The 17,040-nt window shown below is 37.3% G+C and overlaps 1 protein-coding gene across 1 annotated transcript in view; it reads left to right on the top strand.

Annotated features, from left to right (window-relative positions):
- The window catches only part of IPO5 (importin 5), a 42,912-nt gene extending 26,904 nt beyond the window's left edge, over positions 1–16,008 (top strand). Inside the window, exons 16-26 of the mRNA XM_005516455.3 lie at positions 682–814; positions 908–1,029; positions 1,539–1,635; positions 2,109–2,281; positions 2,717–2,828; positions 3,470–3,525; positions 6,682–6,804; positions 7,378–7,597; positions 10,869–11,097; positions 12,562–12,703; positions 15,292–16,008. Of these exons, the coding sequence (XP_005516512.1) occupies positions 682–814; positions 908–1,029; positions 1,539–1,635; positions 2,109–2,281; positions 2,717–2,828; positions 3,470–3,525; positions 6,682–6,804; positions 7,378–7,597; positions 10,869–11,097; positions 12,562–12,703; positions 15,292–15,378 (1,494 nt within the window). The 3' untranslated portion in view covers positions 15,379–16,008. The remainder of the gene's footprint in view (positions 1–681; positions 815–907; positions 1,030–1,538; positions 1,636–2,108; positions 2,282–2,716; positions 2,829–3,469; positions 3,526–6,681; positions 6,805–7,377; positions 7,598–10,868; positions 11,098–12,561; positions 12,704–15,291) is intronic.
- Positions 16,009–17,040: the final 1,032 nt, after the last annotated feature.

Here is a 17,040-nt window from a genome sequence, read left to right as displayed (position 1 = left end):
CTCCCTCCCTGGCCCTTCAGGCTAATTGTCCAGCCTGTCTTAAAAACTTGACACTGAGATGGTCCTAGAATCTTTCACAGAAGCGTGGTTAGGAAATGAGACTTCCAGGACCTATATTTGCAGAAGAAATTTGAGCTTACTGTCACCTTCTTATAAATAGATCAACAAGACTTGTTAAGCAGCTGTTCTAATGAGCAGAGAGCTATTTTAACTTGTACATTTGAAAACAAACACTCCTCTGAGAACATAGTACTGCACCCTTTTTTTACTTTTTGCTCTTTTTTTACCATTTTCAGGAATGTGGCTTGATAGTATTGTTTAAATCTGGGAATATTTCAGAAAATATTTCAGAAAAAATATTTGAGAAATACTTCAGAAAAAAAAAAATTTTTGAACAGGCACTTGCAATGCAGTCATGGATCTTAATGTCCCATTTTTACATGTATAGCAACTTCCATCAGAGGTGCTGTCAGGGTGTGTTGCTAGACTTGGGATATCTTCTGAAGATGCATTTTTATGTGGATTGCATATTGGATCACTTCTCTTTGAAATAAGCTTTATGGACTGCTGACAAATTCTTCTCAAAAATCCTATTGTGTAATGTATTTCCTTTATACTTTGCTTTTAAGTATGCATTAAAATAAAATGTGGGACATGAAAATTCTGCCTTCTCTTTTCTAGATTTCTTACATGATCTCTGCATGGGCCAGAATGTGTAAAATTCTTGGAAAGGAATTTCAGCAGTATCTTCCTGTTGTCATGGGACCTTTAATGAAGACTGCATCCATTAAACCTGAAGTAGCTCTTTTAGACAGTAGGTTTAAGATGATGTTTTATTTGAAAAGTATACTGAAATAAATGATTTTGTCACATTTTTAGATTATTTTTCCTCCCCTCTGTATAACAGCGCAAGATATGGAGAATATGAGTGATGATGATGGTTGGGAATTTGTAAGCATAGGCGATCAGCAGAGTTTTGGAATTAAAACTGCAGGCCTTGAAGAAAAAGCAACTGCATGCCAAATGCTGGTGAGTAATAAAACTGTTCTGGCAGTCTATGTGTTTCTGGTCAATTGAGTCTGAAGCCAAAATCTGTAACCAAAATACTCTTTTTTTGTCGCACATGAAAGAGTTTTTTGGGTGATACTGCTTAGTTTGGATTACAGGCACTTATTGCATGTGGTTTACTTGATTAAAGATAGTTAGGAGCTTAAAATTTTTAAAATTAACAGATGGTTTTGCTTTGTTAGCAAAACTTAAGGAATTTGCTATGTAAAAAGCAGTTCCTTTTTGCAAATAATGCTGTTTTGGAATTCAGTTTGAAAAATGCATGCATGCCCTAAGAGTGAGAACTCATGCTGCTATCGGGGTTTCTCAAATTACCACAGTTGAGGGGGAAGGTAAATGGATTATTACATGTCTTTTAAAAATAAACTAAAAAACCCTTGCAATTTTATCAATCTCCTTCTCACCTTTACATAGTTGAAAAGTGTAAGTGTTTTCCCTTAAAAGAGGCATATCTGTACTTTATTTTTCAGGTTTGCTATGCAAAAGAGCTAAAAGAAGGATTTGTGGAATACACAGAGCAAGTTGTAAAGCTGATGGTTCCATTGCTGAAGTTCTATTTTCATGATGATATCCTATTAAGAAATTCCACTGTGAAAATGGAAATTTGGAATCAAAATTGTGCTTGCTGTTTTCCTAAATGAATTGAAAGTGTTAATGTTAAAATAGTCTGTGACTTTATAGCAGAAATGGTTTCAGAGAAGTTTGGTTTCCACACCCTGTTTTAGACAATGTGTTCCTACTTTTCCCCCTCGTTTCTTTTAAAAAAAGCAATCAGTAGAAAAAGCGATGTTTGTGTAACAGAGCAGAAGAGAACTTGAACAGTTTTTCTGTCATGGCCTGAAACAGGCTTAAAGCCACTTATAAATAGCATCTGTATAATTTTTCTATGATTTAATCTATATCTAATTAAGAAATCAAATGCATGGATCATAATGAAGTGAGTTTTGGGTAGAAAACAAAAGAATTTCATTATGCTGGTGGGGTCTTAAATTCTAAGCACCTTGTTGGTGTTGACTGCTGTATTTCCTTAATAATGACACGTGTCCGAGTGGCAGCAGCAGAATCGATGCCCCTCCTTCTTGAATGTGCCAGGGTTCGTGGGCCGGATTACCTCACACAGATGTGGCACTTCATGTGTGATGCTCTCATCAAAGCCATTGGAACGGAGCCAGAGTCCGATGTCCTCTCAGAAATAATGCATTCTTTTGCAAAGGTAACGTTCTTACGAATTTCATAACTTTACTGTTTGGAGCTTTTTGAAATAAGAATGGAGACGTTTGGTCTTCCTTTAAATGGCTTGAATAAATGCAAGATTTCCTCTACAGGGAATTTGTTGTGACTATAAATGTTGTAGCTGATGGAAAAAGTTGTATTTTGTTTTGCAAGAATGCCAAAGTATTAACCTAAAACAGATACCAAATTTTTTCATTTTAACCATGCGCGACAAGAAATTATGGGTATGAAATGTACACTGGTACTATTGCACTACTTGTATCGTTTGAGCATTGATTACAGTATGGCTGTTATTCTAATATAATTCCTGCTAGTGATCGAGAACATGTTTTACTATTCTATGTGTGCTTAGATTTTGTTAAGACTGCTCATGTTAAATTTTAAAGCTGAAAAACTGGTTGTTTTATTTCACAAGTGCGTTGAGGTAATGGGAGATGGATGCCTTAACAACGAACACTTTGAAGAACTTGGAGGAATACTGAAAGAAAAGCTAGAAGAGCACTTTAAAAATCAAGAATTAAGACAGGGTAAGTCAGCACAAGTCCTGTTAACATGTGATGTGACTATTCTTTAAAGCAGAATTTCTAATAATTTCTGAACACAGAGAAAAAACTGTTTAGATTTCATTGATTTTTATATTTATGTAAAGGAATTGGACTGTAAACCAACAAATCCATTAATTGTATTTGTAAGCTCTTGGAGGATGAAGGTAGCATCATTTTCAGCTCTACTGTAGTTTAATCAAAAGTTAATGAACAGATTTACTTGAAAGACAGTGCACATCTATGGTGTTGTCATTTCCATGGGGTTTTTTTGTCTGAAGTCTTAGCAGTTTTCTCAAAGCAGTATCTTTGATTTGATATTGAGATTTTTATCTCAAAGCAAAAGCTTCTCATTTCTAAGCTAAGACTTTTCTTGTCTTTGTGGACGAGCTGGTGTGTTTGTTTCTATTTTGTGTGCATTTTTACACATTCTTAAACTGAGCTGTCCTGGACTTCTTCCTTTTCTGTAAAAGTTCTTTGAAGCTTCTTAAAAATGGAAAATCCCTGTTGCATCTTCATCTGCTGTTTCCTGTTTTCTAAATTTGTTTCTGCAGAATTTTTCCCTTTCACAGGCTTTTTATGCACTTACAGAAAGGTAGTGGTTAATTTTTTTTTTTTTTATTTAGTGAAAAGACAAGATGAAGACTATGATGAACAAGTTGAAGAGTCATTACAAGATGAAGTAAGTTAGTTTGAAGAATTTTTCTACTCATCATGCACCAGGATGGACATACTGTATAAATATGCTTTCTATTCATTTAGGACATAGTGAATCCTCAGAATTATTTCTTCATAGAAGAATCTTGTTACCACAGTCCTTCAAAACATTCAGTAAGAAATGGGTCATGCTACATTTGTGAGTTAGAAAATATGGAAGGTTTCCTTGTCTGATATGCTGAAGTAAGACGTTCAGGATATAGCCTTTTATTTTCTTCATCTGCTCAAACAATTATTGAATGACATTAATACTGATACAGATTTGACAGCAGACTATTTAATTACAGAATAAGCTGAGTTGGAAGGGACCCACAAGGATCATTGACTCCTGCCCCCTTCACAGGGCATACCAAGAATTACACTTGGGATGAGAGCATTGTCCAAATACTTACTGAGCTCTGTCAGGCTGGTGCTGTGACCACTTCCCTGTGGAGGTTGTTCCTGTGCCCAAGCACCCTCTGGGGGAAGAATCTTTTTCTATTAACCAACCAAAACCTTTCCTGACACAACTTGAGGCCATTCCTTTTGGTCCTGTCACTGGTCACCACAGAGAAGAAATCAGTGCCTGCCCCTCCTCTTCCCCCACTGAGGAAATTGTAGACTGCAGTGAGGTTGCCCCTTGGTAGGTCTACCCTTGCTGACTTGCTTTTTTTTTGAGCCTTGCAAGCTAGGTGGCTTTTAATCTTGGGCCTCTACACCTCCAATTCCAAGACATCTGGTGTGTCATGTCAGGAGCCTATCTCAAAAATAATAGCCTAAAAACAGTATCAGAAAAGGACAGCAGGATAAACAGCTTCCATCATGTGTTTGCTTATGAGAGAATACTAAACAGACTACTTAACTACTTACACACTAGGGTACCAAAGTGAGCTAATAGTTTAAAGTGGAGGTGATTGTAGAAGAGATACAATAATTTTATTAAATCATTATTGGTATATATAGAGAGAGTAATAATGAATGACTGCTGCTTATAACATGAGACAAAGGATGCTCAGTAAATTCAAGAATTAAGAAATTTTTTTGCTGCACAATGCAGGTATGAAGCTTGATCACATGAATTTAACCTGTATACAGACTCCAGAAATCATACACCCATATGTAAATACTGTCTCAAATAACAGTGTGGTTCTTGTGCCTCTTTTTAGGCCAGCATTCAAGATGATAGATTTTTGTTGCCTCCAAGATGCTTTTATTTCCTGTGTGTCACTCTGTACTGAGAGAAAATGCAAGCAGGCAGCAGTTTCAGAAAAGCTGAGTCCTTACTCTGCGACAGAGTTGCAAGGCATTTTTAAAAATGTTCTAATGTTTGCTGATTTTTCTGTAAAGTCTGGAGAAAGACTTGTCTGCATTACTCTGTGAAAGAAGGGGTGGGATGAGGGCATCACTTGCCATATGGACAGAATTAACAAATGGGTAACATTAGGATATACACCTTTGGTCTCAGAGTATGTTTATGTAGCCCTTACCTCAGGCCAGCAGAAATATAAACACAGAAGTCATGAAAGTTATTCAAACAGTAGTTTTAGGTCCAGCCCTCACTTAGGCAATAACTAAATTGCTGATTTGGTAGAGAGCAGAAGGCATACACAAGCAAGAGTTACACTCTCTTCCCCAAGCATATTATCAGCTATTGGTCAACAGGCAGTACCAGGCTAGGAGGACCTTGTGGTGTGCTGCAGCAGTTCTCTACCTCTTAATTCATTGTATGCATGTTCCAGGGTTCCTGCTCGAGTTGTGCCTTGACGATGCAGAAGTTGGTTCACTAGGAAGGGTTTAAATATCCAGCTGTGGGAAGCTGCCTGTTGCACAAGAAATAGTTACTAGTTTGTCACCAGAGGGTGAGAAAGGTGAAGGTCACTAGGGAGCAGAAACTAGCTGTACTGTTCTCCCTGCCTGATAAAGTATAAACTGGTTAAAGGGAGCATACTAAGTACAACAGAAGTTGCTGTGTAAGAAAGATAAAGCATAAGTGTGTCCAGGGAATAATCCTCACCTGTAGATATAACTTAAATTGATAGCTCTGAGGTAAGGCTCTTTATTTGACCAGTTTGATGTATTCACTGGGCAAGGTGAAAAATTAATTTAAACAACAAGAGAAGGAGAATAGTATTTGTTGTATTTTTGCCACAATCTTTATCACAAAGGCAGTTATGCATTTACTTTTCTGTAAAAGCTTTTTTGGTATCTGTAAGGTATAGAAGAGGAAAATGGCCTTTTGTCTTCTGTAAAGGGAACCCATTGAAGCAGTAAATTTGCACAAGACAGTTTTGTCTTGATCTGATTTTTCTGTCCCTGAAACAAACCTGCAAGTCCTAGGCAACTGAGTTTTAGTGATTGACTTAGATTTTTAAGAAGGGTGAAAAGGAGGACTCCTGGAACTACCTGGAACTTCCTGAAAGTCAGTCTCACTCTGTGCCCATTGTGAGCATTGTACACATTTTCTTGGCAGCTGTGGAAGACAGGGAGGTGATTAGAGACAGCTGGTGCAGCTTCCAGAATGCAAATTATGCCTCATTAATTTAGTGGGTTCTATGATGGAGTTGATTGTATTGATGGATTAAGGAAGAACAACTGATGTCATCTGTCTTGACTTCTGTAAGGCCTTTAAGTGGGTCCCACACAACATCTTTGTCACTAATTTGAGGAGATCCATATTTGATGAATTCAGCTGTTAAGGAATTGACTGGATGGCCATGTTAAAAAAGTTCCTTTCAGTGTCTCAATATCCACATGACAGTAACAAGTGATGTCCCTCAAGACACTGGAACATGTTGCTTAGAGAAGGATGTGGATACCCTATTCCTGGGAATTATGAGAGCCCTGGTTTGATGGAGCTCTGGTCTAGTGGGATATGTCCTTGTCCATGGCAGGTGGTTTGGAACTAGATGATTTTTACGGTGCCTTCCAACCCAAACAGTTTTGTTATTCTATCATTCTGCAATTAGACAAAGAATTGAAAATTAATGAACTTAAAAAAAATAGTTTTACAAAAAAAGTCATAAACCAACTTTGTTCCATTAGAACAAAGAAGTTAGAAGTTTAGACACCTTAGCACTTCATGTGAGTTCCACTCCATTAAAGATTGTTATTCTTCATGTGAATTGTATCCTTTTCCTTTCAGGATGACAGTGACGTTTATATTTTGACAAAAGTATCAGACATTTTGCACGCAATATTCAGTAGTTACAAGGAGAAGGTACTGCCATGGTTTGAAAGGTTACTTCCACTAATTGTCAACCTAATTGTAAGTACTTTGTTTTCGTTTAATTTAAAGTTAGTTATTTTTTCTGATGCGTTAATATCTTCCGTGCTGATGTCTTAGAGAGCTTGGCATAGAATGTAGCAATTACTGTTTTACAGAATGGGTTTATTCTAGATCAAGGATGAAGTTGTTATTACCCTATGCTTTTTGAGCTGGGTCGGTGCTATGCTACTTAAAATCTGTGTTGCAAGACCCAGGATCATTGACACACACAACTGTTTTGAGAAATTTAATTTCCTTGAGACTGTCCAGTATCTCAAAAATGGATTTCAACAGGAGAGACAAAAAAGTGTTGCAGACTTGTGGGGGAAAATTGAGACTGATATATGTAATGGAGTGTGAAAGAGAGGTGCAAAGATAGACACCTGGATTTTGTTTTGTTCATGGCATTGCTGGAACAATCAGTACTGCAAATTACGTGGTTTTAGGGTTGCATTTAATCCATGAAGATTTTAACAAAAGTATTAGACCAGTGTTGCTGTGATTGTTGTTGATCTAATCATTGGCTGTTCAGTGATTTCAAGGTATCTCAACTGTTGGGTGTTTGTGCCGCAGTGTCCGCATCGGCCGTGGCCGGACCGGCAGTGGGGGCTGTGCATTTTTGACGATGTGGTGGAGCACTGCAGCCCCGCCTCCTTCAAGTACGCCGAATACTTCCTGAGGCCAATGCTGGAGTCGGTGTGTGACAGCAGCCCCGAGGTTCGGCAGGCGGCTGCCTATGGAGTGGGAGTGATGGCACAGTTCGGCGGGGACAGCTACCGGCCCGTCTGCCCAGGTACAGACCCATGGCCCATGAAACTCACTAAATGCAGGGGCCAGGGGAAGAAATAAAAATGGCTCACCTTTTGGTTGGTGAGGTCTCTACCCCCTGGCAGTGTAATAGCTTGCTAGTATTACCTGTGTCATAGGCTGGTGATGGATTGATAAAGTACCTGAGTTCCGCAGGCTTTTATTGTTCTTCTGCTTAGCAGCATTTCTGTTGCAGCCCTGACGGCTAAGCATATTTGATTTGCATATTCTTTTTTAAAATACGATCTGGCATGCAAATGTTTATTTCATAAAAAACATCTTTTTGAAACACAGCTGTCTCATAGATGCTTTCTACTAATATTGATGTAGTTATATAATAATGCAAAAGCCTTTGGATGTCTGGAGAAACTACACAAGAGACCTGTATTAAGGAATAGCCTAGAAAACAACTTACATGGCTCTCTGCTTTCTGATTATATAAAAAGGAGTCTGATTTCTGTAAAGTAAGAAGTAAAATGAGTGTGATAGTGCTTATCAGAAACACTGTCTCCTTTCTTTCTGAATGTTTCAAATTTCTTTGAAACTTCAAACTCATCTAAAATTTAAAGAAATTCTTCTTGCACTCTTTCTTGCCTGTCACCAAAGGTAATTTTGCACAGTACGTGTGCAAAACCACTTATCAAAGGATTTTTCCTTTTTTTTTAAAGAAAATATTTAGTAATCTATGTATGTATTTAAAATATGTGTTTCACGTTAATATTAAATGAAAGCTGAATTAGATGATGTAAGAAAATAATATTCATCTGATAGGGATTAACACAAGTCTTGCCTACATCAATCAGGGCTGTAATTTTCATTGTTAATGTAAATGTAACTGTTACGTGATAACAATCAGGATAAGATGTCTTTTTAAAAAGAAAGAAAAAGCAGTGTGGGAAGCCTTGCAGTGAATCATTAAGAGCATGAAAATTTAGAATTGTCTAGACAGTTCTGATTTTGAAATTTTTTGAGCTTTTTAGCATCTGTTGAAGTCTAATTTTATTTTTCATTAATTACACTTTATCATACTCCACTTAAACTTTTTAACATCTTTGATTCTTCTCTTTGTATTTGATTATGCCCAGACACTTGGCTTCTCCTTAAGTTGAATTTTAGATAAAATAAACTTTCAGCTTTGCAGCATGCAGTTTATTAGCAGACACCTCGAAAGTATTCTAAATCATTTTGTGCATACATGAAAGAACTTTGTGATTTATTTGAATAAATGAAGGTATGCTGTGATTAGAAAGTAAATCCATGTCATGAGACATTTTCTACCCCACAGGTTTTGCTGTCTCTGAAAAACATCATGTTTATGAGCTTTTAATTTGTAACTTACTTTCTTTACTGGATGATATATGGCACTGGCATATTGTTCTTTTGCAAGTTTGAAGAGTATGTAAATACTCTTCAGAAAAATCAGAGGTATTGATACGGGCATTTTTGACAGTCAGTTAAAAAAAGTCCAGGAATATAGCAAGAACTTGTAAATGGTATGTGAGCTACACTCATGAAACAAAAATCACTAAAACCAGATTTTGTTAGTAGCAAATAAGTAAGATGGAAGGAAAAAGAAAAACTTCAACAAATCAAGTTACTTTTTAAATGGGGATACAAGGTTACAATTGATGCAACTGGCAAGGTTGCTTTTGTTATGTTGGTGGAAGAATATAATTAGCTGTTCTCTATGAAAATTCTATCAATCAACTGCATGGATTTCCTCCTAAATCACATCAGTGGCCTCAAAACTGGGTGGTGCCAGATGTCAGAGCAGTCAGCCCTTGGCAAAAAGCTTAATATTATAGAAGATGGGTCTTTTATTGTCAAAAGGCTTTTTTAAGGTTTATCTAAGACAACGTCTATGTGAGAATGGATCTGTTTTATAGACAAGATGAAAACTTGTCTGGTAGGCTGTAGGGAGAAAATTATGCTGATTCATTTTGATGCCCTCCTAGTTTTACAGTTGCAAAGACACATGTACCTACAGAGTCATCCATTAGTGTTAGTGAGTGAAGTACAGATGACATGAGATTTAGCTTCAGCAGCCGTGAAAACCTGAGGTATAAAAGGCAGGCTCAGCTGTCTGGACATTGTAGACCCCTGTGAAACAAACTCTGCTTTGGGGAATAGCCCAGCATCATTATCCTGCATTTGATACATAAGCTAGCAGGTCTGATATTTCTGTAGTTCTGTAATGTTTAACAGTTTTTCCATAGCTGCTTAATTCTCAAAAATCTAATGCAGTGGATTTAATGTGGAAAGAGTGATTGTGTATTCTTTAACTGCAGAGCTTCTACCTACTTATCAAAATTCAGAAGTGTGAGATCTCACTCTTCTTCAGTAATTAGAGTTATTTTGAAGCGTGCTTTCTGTACAATTCCACAACCTGCTTACTCTGCTGATAAAGAATTTCACAGCTTTAGCGTTTTATTTTTAGCAGAAGAACACAAGGACGATTGTTCCTGCTTGCATGTAGTGTGCTTGGAAGTCTGCATGGACACTAGAAGCTAAAATTGTGACATTAATGTTCATTTAGAAGTATGTGTGGGGTTACCCACATGACTGTTAAAAAAATAAAATTGCTATTAACCTAGGAAGAAAATTGGCATTTTTCCTCCATTGAAAGACATTTCCTTTCCTTAATTTTTATGATCTAAACTAGGCCTAGTTGATTCACCAGGTGAAATTACTCCTATGAGCTTTTCCTAGGGCACCTTTTAGTGGGAGGTACATCCATACATATTTTATATATACAGATGTGCCCACTAGCAACAGATGCACAGCAGGCATACGCTGAGGATGTGAACTATAGTTCACATTGAATGAATGACTGACATTCACAGTGAATGTCACTGTAGCAGTGCTTTTCCTCCTGCTGTGTTTATAGAGTACATTCTATTAAACAGATAATGCTTGCTATCTACAGTGTTTTGTGTCCTTTAGATTGCATAACTCCAATTGAGAGACATGGGAATATTCTTTTCTTCTGAACTTCTAAAACAAATTCAAACTTCTACAGTAGCTGTTTTCTCCTGTTTCCTTGCAGAGCTTTATTTATCTGTTTGGTTTTCATATGGTAATTATTGAGCAAAGAAGAACCTAGAAGCAGTGGAACATTGGAGTGACTAGATTTTAGTGCTTGGATCACAAAAAATCCTGGTTTTAATACATATACTTGTCTCAAGTAGAATTTGTGTTGTTAATAAAGTATAGCTTGATTGTGCATTAAACTTTATTCTTGTATTTTTAACAATTAGAGGCACTTCCATTGCTGGTGAGAGTCATTCAGTCACCAGATGCCAAAGCCAAAGAGAACGTCAATGCGACAGAAAACTGCATTTCAGCAATAGGAAAGATAATGAAGTTCAAGCCTGACTGTATAAATGTTGAAGAAGTCCTTCCACACTGGTTATCATGGCTTCCACTTCATGAAGACAAAGAAGAAGCTGTTCATACTTTCAATTATCTGTGTGACTTACTTGAGAGGTAAGGCAAAGTTTTCACACTTACGCAGAAAGTAAGCATGTTTGCATATTCTTTCCTTGCACTCTTTTTCCAAAACTGAGAAACTATGAGGTTAATCTACATATGGTTTAGAGAAGATAATTTGAAATGTCAGAACAGGGCCTTCCCTGATGTTATTCCTGCTTTTTTAAACAGTTACTGTTCTTGTCCTAAATAGAGTCTGTATGGTGGGAAAAAAATCCTGGCTGCTTTATGTGTCCATAATGGGAAAGGATCTGCAGAATACCTGTACAGAAAATTTCAGGAAAATTTTTGATACTCTGCTTACATATCAGTAACTGATCAGGTCTTTTCTCTTAAAAGCAGCACACATGCTCTTTCAGCCTTCTTTGAAGTAGTTTTGCACCTTTTTGCTTTCCAACAAAGTATGAAGTAGAGAAATGCTACGGAAAAATTCATTGTGCAGTGCTATCTTCCTTAATAATTATTTCAGTCACTATTGAAAGTATCTTATCGCACAGTTTATTCTTTGGATTTGTGCTCCCTCCTGTAGGAAAAAAGTAAAGTTATTTTAGTGTGGTGCACTTCATAAATGACTGAAAGAATGTAGCCTCTGAGGTGTTAAGTAGTAAGCACATTCTGGCTGGCACTGTATTACATCTTAGGAGGAAAATATAAAGGAAGTAACTTAGATTTCTTACAGTCTTTTCTAGTTTGTGAATACCTTGAATCTCTGGGTGCTTTATTAAGGCAGTCTCAAAATGACAGCTGAGGTCCCTAGACTGATTTCAGAACAATTGTGTAGAGACACCATCATAATGCTGCCAAGTGTGCATGTTAACAGGAACACAGAAATTGAGAATTGCAGTACTAGCACACTCCTGTACCCAGCTCTGTGCAGGTGGCTCAGCCTGGCTACCTGCTTCTCTGGAGCTCTGCCAATCCTACATTTAGCCTCTGCATTCCAGTACTGGTAGGTGGCAGGGCTGGAAGTAGATCATGTTTTCCACACAGATTCCTGATTGCTTATACTCCTCCACTCCAGCTTTTGGCTGGGAAAGACAGAGCAGAATTGCTTGCTTGCTGTGTCATGGAGAGTGCTGGCAGAGAGCTGAAGTTACTGGTGCTCCTGACGCCAGTAACACAACGACTTGGGAGGCACAGAGAGAGGAGTAAGTCCTTTTAGCCAGGGTATTTCTGTCACTATTTACAGATCCATCTGCATGGAACTCAGCCATTCTGTAAAGTTCAGAACTTCTTCCTGATAAAGTTTAGGCTGAGTAAAGAATCAGCTGGTTAAATATTAACAGAAGGGGAACATGCTGTCAGCAGGCAACAAAGCTGTGCATACTTATTCAGCTGTGTGAAACAAACCTAAATAAGCAGCTTTAGAATAAGGTCATTCAGAATCACTTCACTTACGTGTAAGGTGTTTACATTTTTTAGATAAGCATTAATTCCTGTTCAATATATCTTTTGTAACAGCAATAACCCAGTTGTCCTCGGTCCCAACAATTCCAACCTTCCCAGAATACTTGGTATAATTGCGGATGGTGAAATCCATGAAGCTATCAAACATGAAGATCCATGTACCAAGCGGCTGGCTAACGTTGTTCGCCAAGTGCAGGTAAATAAATGCTTGCTTAAAGGTAAAGGGAGCATTTAGAATCTGTTTGCAGAAGGAACTAAACTGTTAAACCAGTTTTGAGAGCCTTATCTCCTCAGAGAATAATGACTTAAACTGTGGTCTTGGAGATCCTTGGATGTTCCTTTAATGATTAATGGTAAAACTTGGTGACATTTGCACTTGAATAAAATAACTAACTTTCATGCAGCAAGATGGTTAATGTGTGAGCCAGTATTGGTTTTTTATGGGTTTTTTTTCTGAGTCAGAAATTAGAATCTGGAGATAAATCTGCATGTCCTTTTATCAGTGAACTGTACTGCAGGATTTGATCCAACATGTGGTTCTTGTAAGGGTTGCCAGCATCCTATGGTGACTTTCTAGTACAGTAGCAGCTCAGGTTCTTTGTTAGAGAATGAATGCCAAACCCAAGTTATTTTACTACTGCCCTTTTCAATCCAGTGCAAATATGGGTGGCTGTTCAATGTTTTCGCTGCCTTTGCGGACCTGCCTTAAGGTTCACTTCCTTTATGCCATGATGAGTCACTTAAAGATGATGGGGCTGTCCAGGTACTTACACAGCGCCTCTCTACAGTGCTGTGAATGATAGTGCTCATAGTGCAGATCTCCTTCAGGGCCAAATGTTGTTGGTTGGATGTAGTACTAATGAGGGAAAGCAATGTGCCTGGTAAGCATCTTGCTCACAAAAAAGCATGGAGGATTTTGAGCAGCAGATCTACAATTACTGGCCTTTCTGCCTGACCTGATTTGGCAACATTAAGGTTCAAGAATTTTAGGAACACTTGGTTTTGGAGAGGATTCACCTGTGTGAGTGTATCAGCCTGAGAGATCCATTTTGTCTAATAGAAAAAGTTGTTAAAATTCAAGGCATAAAGAGAAGGAAATTGAGCCAAGTTTCAAATTGAAAGTGTAAGTGACTGCTCTAGGTTTTGCCTGATAGATACAAATCCTTGCTGTTAGTACTTGAAGTCTGGAAATGGACCTTTGTATTAGGGTTTACCTAATACATTTGTTCACTTTACCTCAAATCATCAAGGTTTATTTTTTTAACAATGCAGTGGTACATACGTGTATAGATTAGCTGAGTACAGCAATGTCTGGTTTTGGCCAGGATTGATAGGAATATTTATATGAGACAAGACCTTCAGCACCAGCTGAATGATTTATCTTCAGACTGAGGAGGGGAAAAAAAAAAATCTTAAAAGACATTTATTTTAAAAAATACTTTTTTAGCACAGTGTTAGAATCCTATTTTTCTTCACACATAGTATTTTGACTCTAGTAAAGCTGTAAGACTTTTATACTCTTACTGACTGTAAGAGTTATACTATGATAGGAACTTTCAAGGTTCTGTGGTTGCTAACAAGCTCCTGCATCCCAGATTCCAGGGAACTTTTTTTTTTTTTTTCAATGATCTCAGTAAGCTGTTTCACTGCCAGTGTCTGACATGAGTAACATGGTCATTATTGGAATTGAATATGAACTTCTTTGCTTAGGTATTGTCAGGCCAGAAATATTTCAGTGTAAATTATCAAGTTAAATGTGCGTCAGAAATGCTGGAAGAGTACATTTAATTCTGCAATATTTCATCGTGCATTAAGAGTCTAAAATGCTTAATGGTATTTAAAACTAAACCCACAAACTTATACTTATTTTTGAATTTTTTTAATCCATTTTTATATTTTTGAAACTTTTTAAATTTTGAGAAAAGAGCATTATAATAGAATTGAATGTAAAATATACCAAATATAAATTAAACTTTTTTTTAAAATTTACTTTAGATTGGCTTTTGCAATAACAGTAAAATTTAAGACCTAAAGTCAGTCATCTGGAATTTTTTTCCCTGTCATTGTCCTAAAGAAAGCAGCATGCCAATTGCTTCCAGTTTCTACTGATAAGTGAATAAAAACTTATTTCTCAATCTTGATTAATATTCAGCACTTTCTGGTGCCATTAGAACAGTCCTTACTGATGATGACTTAAAAAGCTAATGCCTCAGCTGAGGCCTGTGATAGCATAGATGAAAGGTTTACATTTACCCAGACAGATGCAGTGCAGTTCTCTCTGGGAAGTAATTGACCTTTCCTTTCACTGAAGAGCCAAGCCCTGTGCTGGCAGCAGAATTTCACACCCCTATGTGTAGCACATTGTGCTGTAATCCCAGTGCTCAGCTCGAAGCTCTGAGTGTGTTACTACTGCACCAGTGCCCAAAACACCCATGTGGAAGAGGCATGGTTCAGTCTTGCCTGAGTATTGGTCTTCTAACTTCAGTGCAAAATGAGGAAATTATTTAGGCTGTGGTTAACACAGGAGTGTCCTTTGTCAACCCACATAGTTGTTACAGAGAGTTCTCAGGAGTTCCAAATCGATTACTCTGCTGCTGTTCAGCATTTTGGAGCATCTCAAGTTGAACCTGAGTAGCACTGTGTATCACTGAAGATTTCAGTCTCTTTGACATGTATATTATGGGAATAAGCTGAGTGAATGTTGAGCTTTGTAAACAACAAAGTTTAGGATGTACCTTGGACATTTTCAGCCTGCATAGAGACCACTTCTCATTTTTTTTCTAGACATCCGGAGGACTGTGGACAGAATGCATATCACAGCTCAATGCAGATCAACAGGCAGCCATACAGGAGCTCCTGAACTCTGCTTGAAGGGCCTTAATTATCATCTGCAAGAAAACTAACTCTAAATAAACGTTTACCCTATTGTTTAGGTTTCTTTTGTTTCTTTTCTGAGTAAAACCAGAACTGTAGTGCGTGTAGGCCATTCTTCTGCAACCTACAGGCAGTGGCAGCAGGAAGAAGCATTCTTTCAGAACGGTGTCTGAATCGGTTTCTATCCCACAACATGAAAGAAGTTTCCTGTAAACCCTACAATAGCACTGAAGAGTATTTTTCTAACAGTATCAGCCATCCATACGATGGTGAAAGGGAAACAAGTTGAATTTTCTCATTAGGCATAAGACCTTCAGCAGTAGATGTACGTTATAACAGATAAATGTTTCTCTACATCTAGTGTTAATTGTATTAATTGGAGTGTGAGTCTTTGCAGGGTAGAAAGTGTCCTTCTGCCCAACAAGGTAGTAGATCAAAAGATGAAAAACTGAAGACAAACATCGAGCATGAAGACCTCATTGATCACACTTTCGATTCCCAAAAACAACTTGTACAGTGACTCAATGAGGAAAGCTGTTCAGCTTCCAGCCCTTGAATGTGAAGTCTCTTTGGCATGTCTGACAGTATCTCATTCACTCCTCAATAAATGACATTGAAACACAAGAAGCTTGTGTAGAAGTTCAGTGATGTGTGGTTCTTTTAATTTACTCTTGTGAAAAGATGAAAATAACAAACTATACAAGTCACGATTTTATATTTGAAACTTTGTATATTGTTGCCTATTACAGATTTTATGCTTTTTTGTTTCTTGACTTTTTAACAAATTTTTCACCTGAGTGTGTAGAATGGAAACTTAATGGCATTCCTTGTGTGACAGTAAATATACATACCTTGACTTTAAAATGTTTTTCATGTTCAGATGCAATTGCATTTCTTAACTTATAAAATGTAGTGTTGTTCCAGCTGCAAACGTGCAACGTGATTTGGTAGACAGCAAAAAAGTTGTAGTAGCCTGTTTTGTTTAAAACAATCATGCCTGACCTGAAAGAATCAAAAAGCTTTCTCAGGTCTTCCTGGTACTTCAAGAGCAATACTTCATCTACCAGCAAACATAGGCATAGAGTATCTGATTTCTAACCAAGGTGAGTGAGGTTTTTCCACTCTTACTTCAAAGCTGTTAATATATGCATTGATCTTTAAAAACTTAAGTTCTTACTGAAGTGTTCTTCAAGTTGATCTCAATTGTGTCTTGAAACAGATCTTTTCACAAAGAGGATGCAAGTTTTCTTCCTTTATAATAAGAAAAGGTAGAACTTTACATGTAATAAATGCCTCTCATACTAAATAAATTTAGTTTTGCCTTTGAAAGTGTTTTAGAACAGAAAATAAAGAATGAGGTATACCAAAACCAGCCCAGGACCATTATACCCAAAGGTTTGTGAGACAAACTGCCTTAACCATAGAACTTGACAATGTAGTTTGTTTTTAGAGGCAGCTGAAACAGTGCAACAAAGTACTGCTCCAGTTTTCATTTTGTTCAGTATTGATAATCTCTTATTTATAGAAATTCAAGCATTCATGCATCTGGAAGATGAATGCTAAGGACTAGATACCAGTACTGTGAGAGAACTAGTAAGTCATGTCAGTTATCTCAAGCACTGGTCCTAACAATAACAGTTTTGCTATACTCTATCCATC

The sequence above is a fragment of the Pseudopodoces humilis genome, chromosome 2 (genome assembly GCF_049639895.1).
Source record: "Pseudopodoces humilis isolate 2021_Gansu_Grassland_sample_001 chromosome 2, ASM4963989v1, whole genome shotgun sequence".
Lineage (NCBI taxonomy): Eukaryota > Metazoa > Chordata > Aves > Passeriformes > Paridae > Pseudopodoces > Pseudopodoces humilis.
The sequence above is the reverse complement of the archived record's forward strand: the minus strand, read 5'-3'. Positions and strand labels throughout refer to the sequence as shown.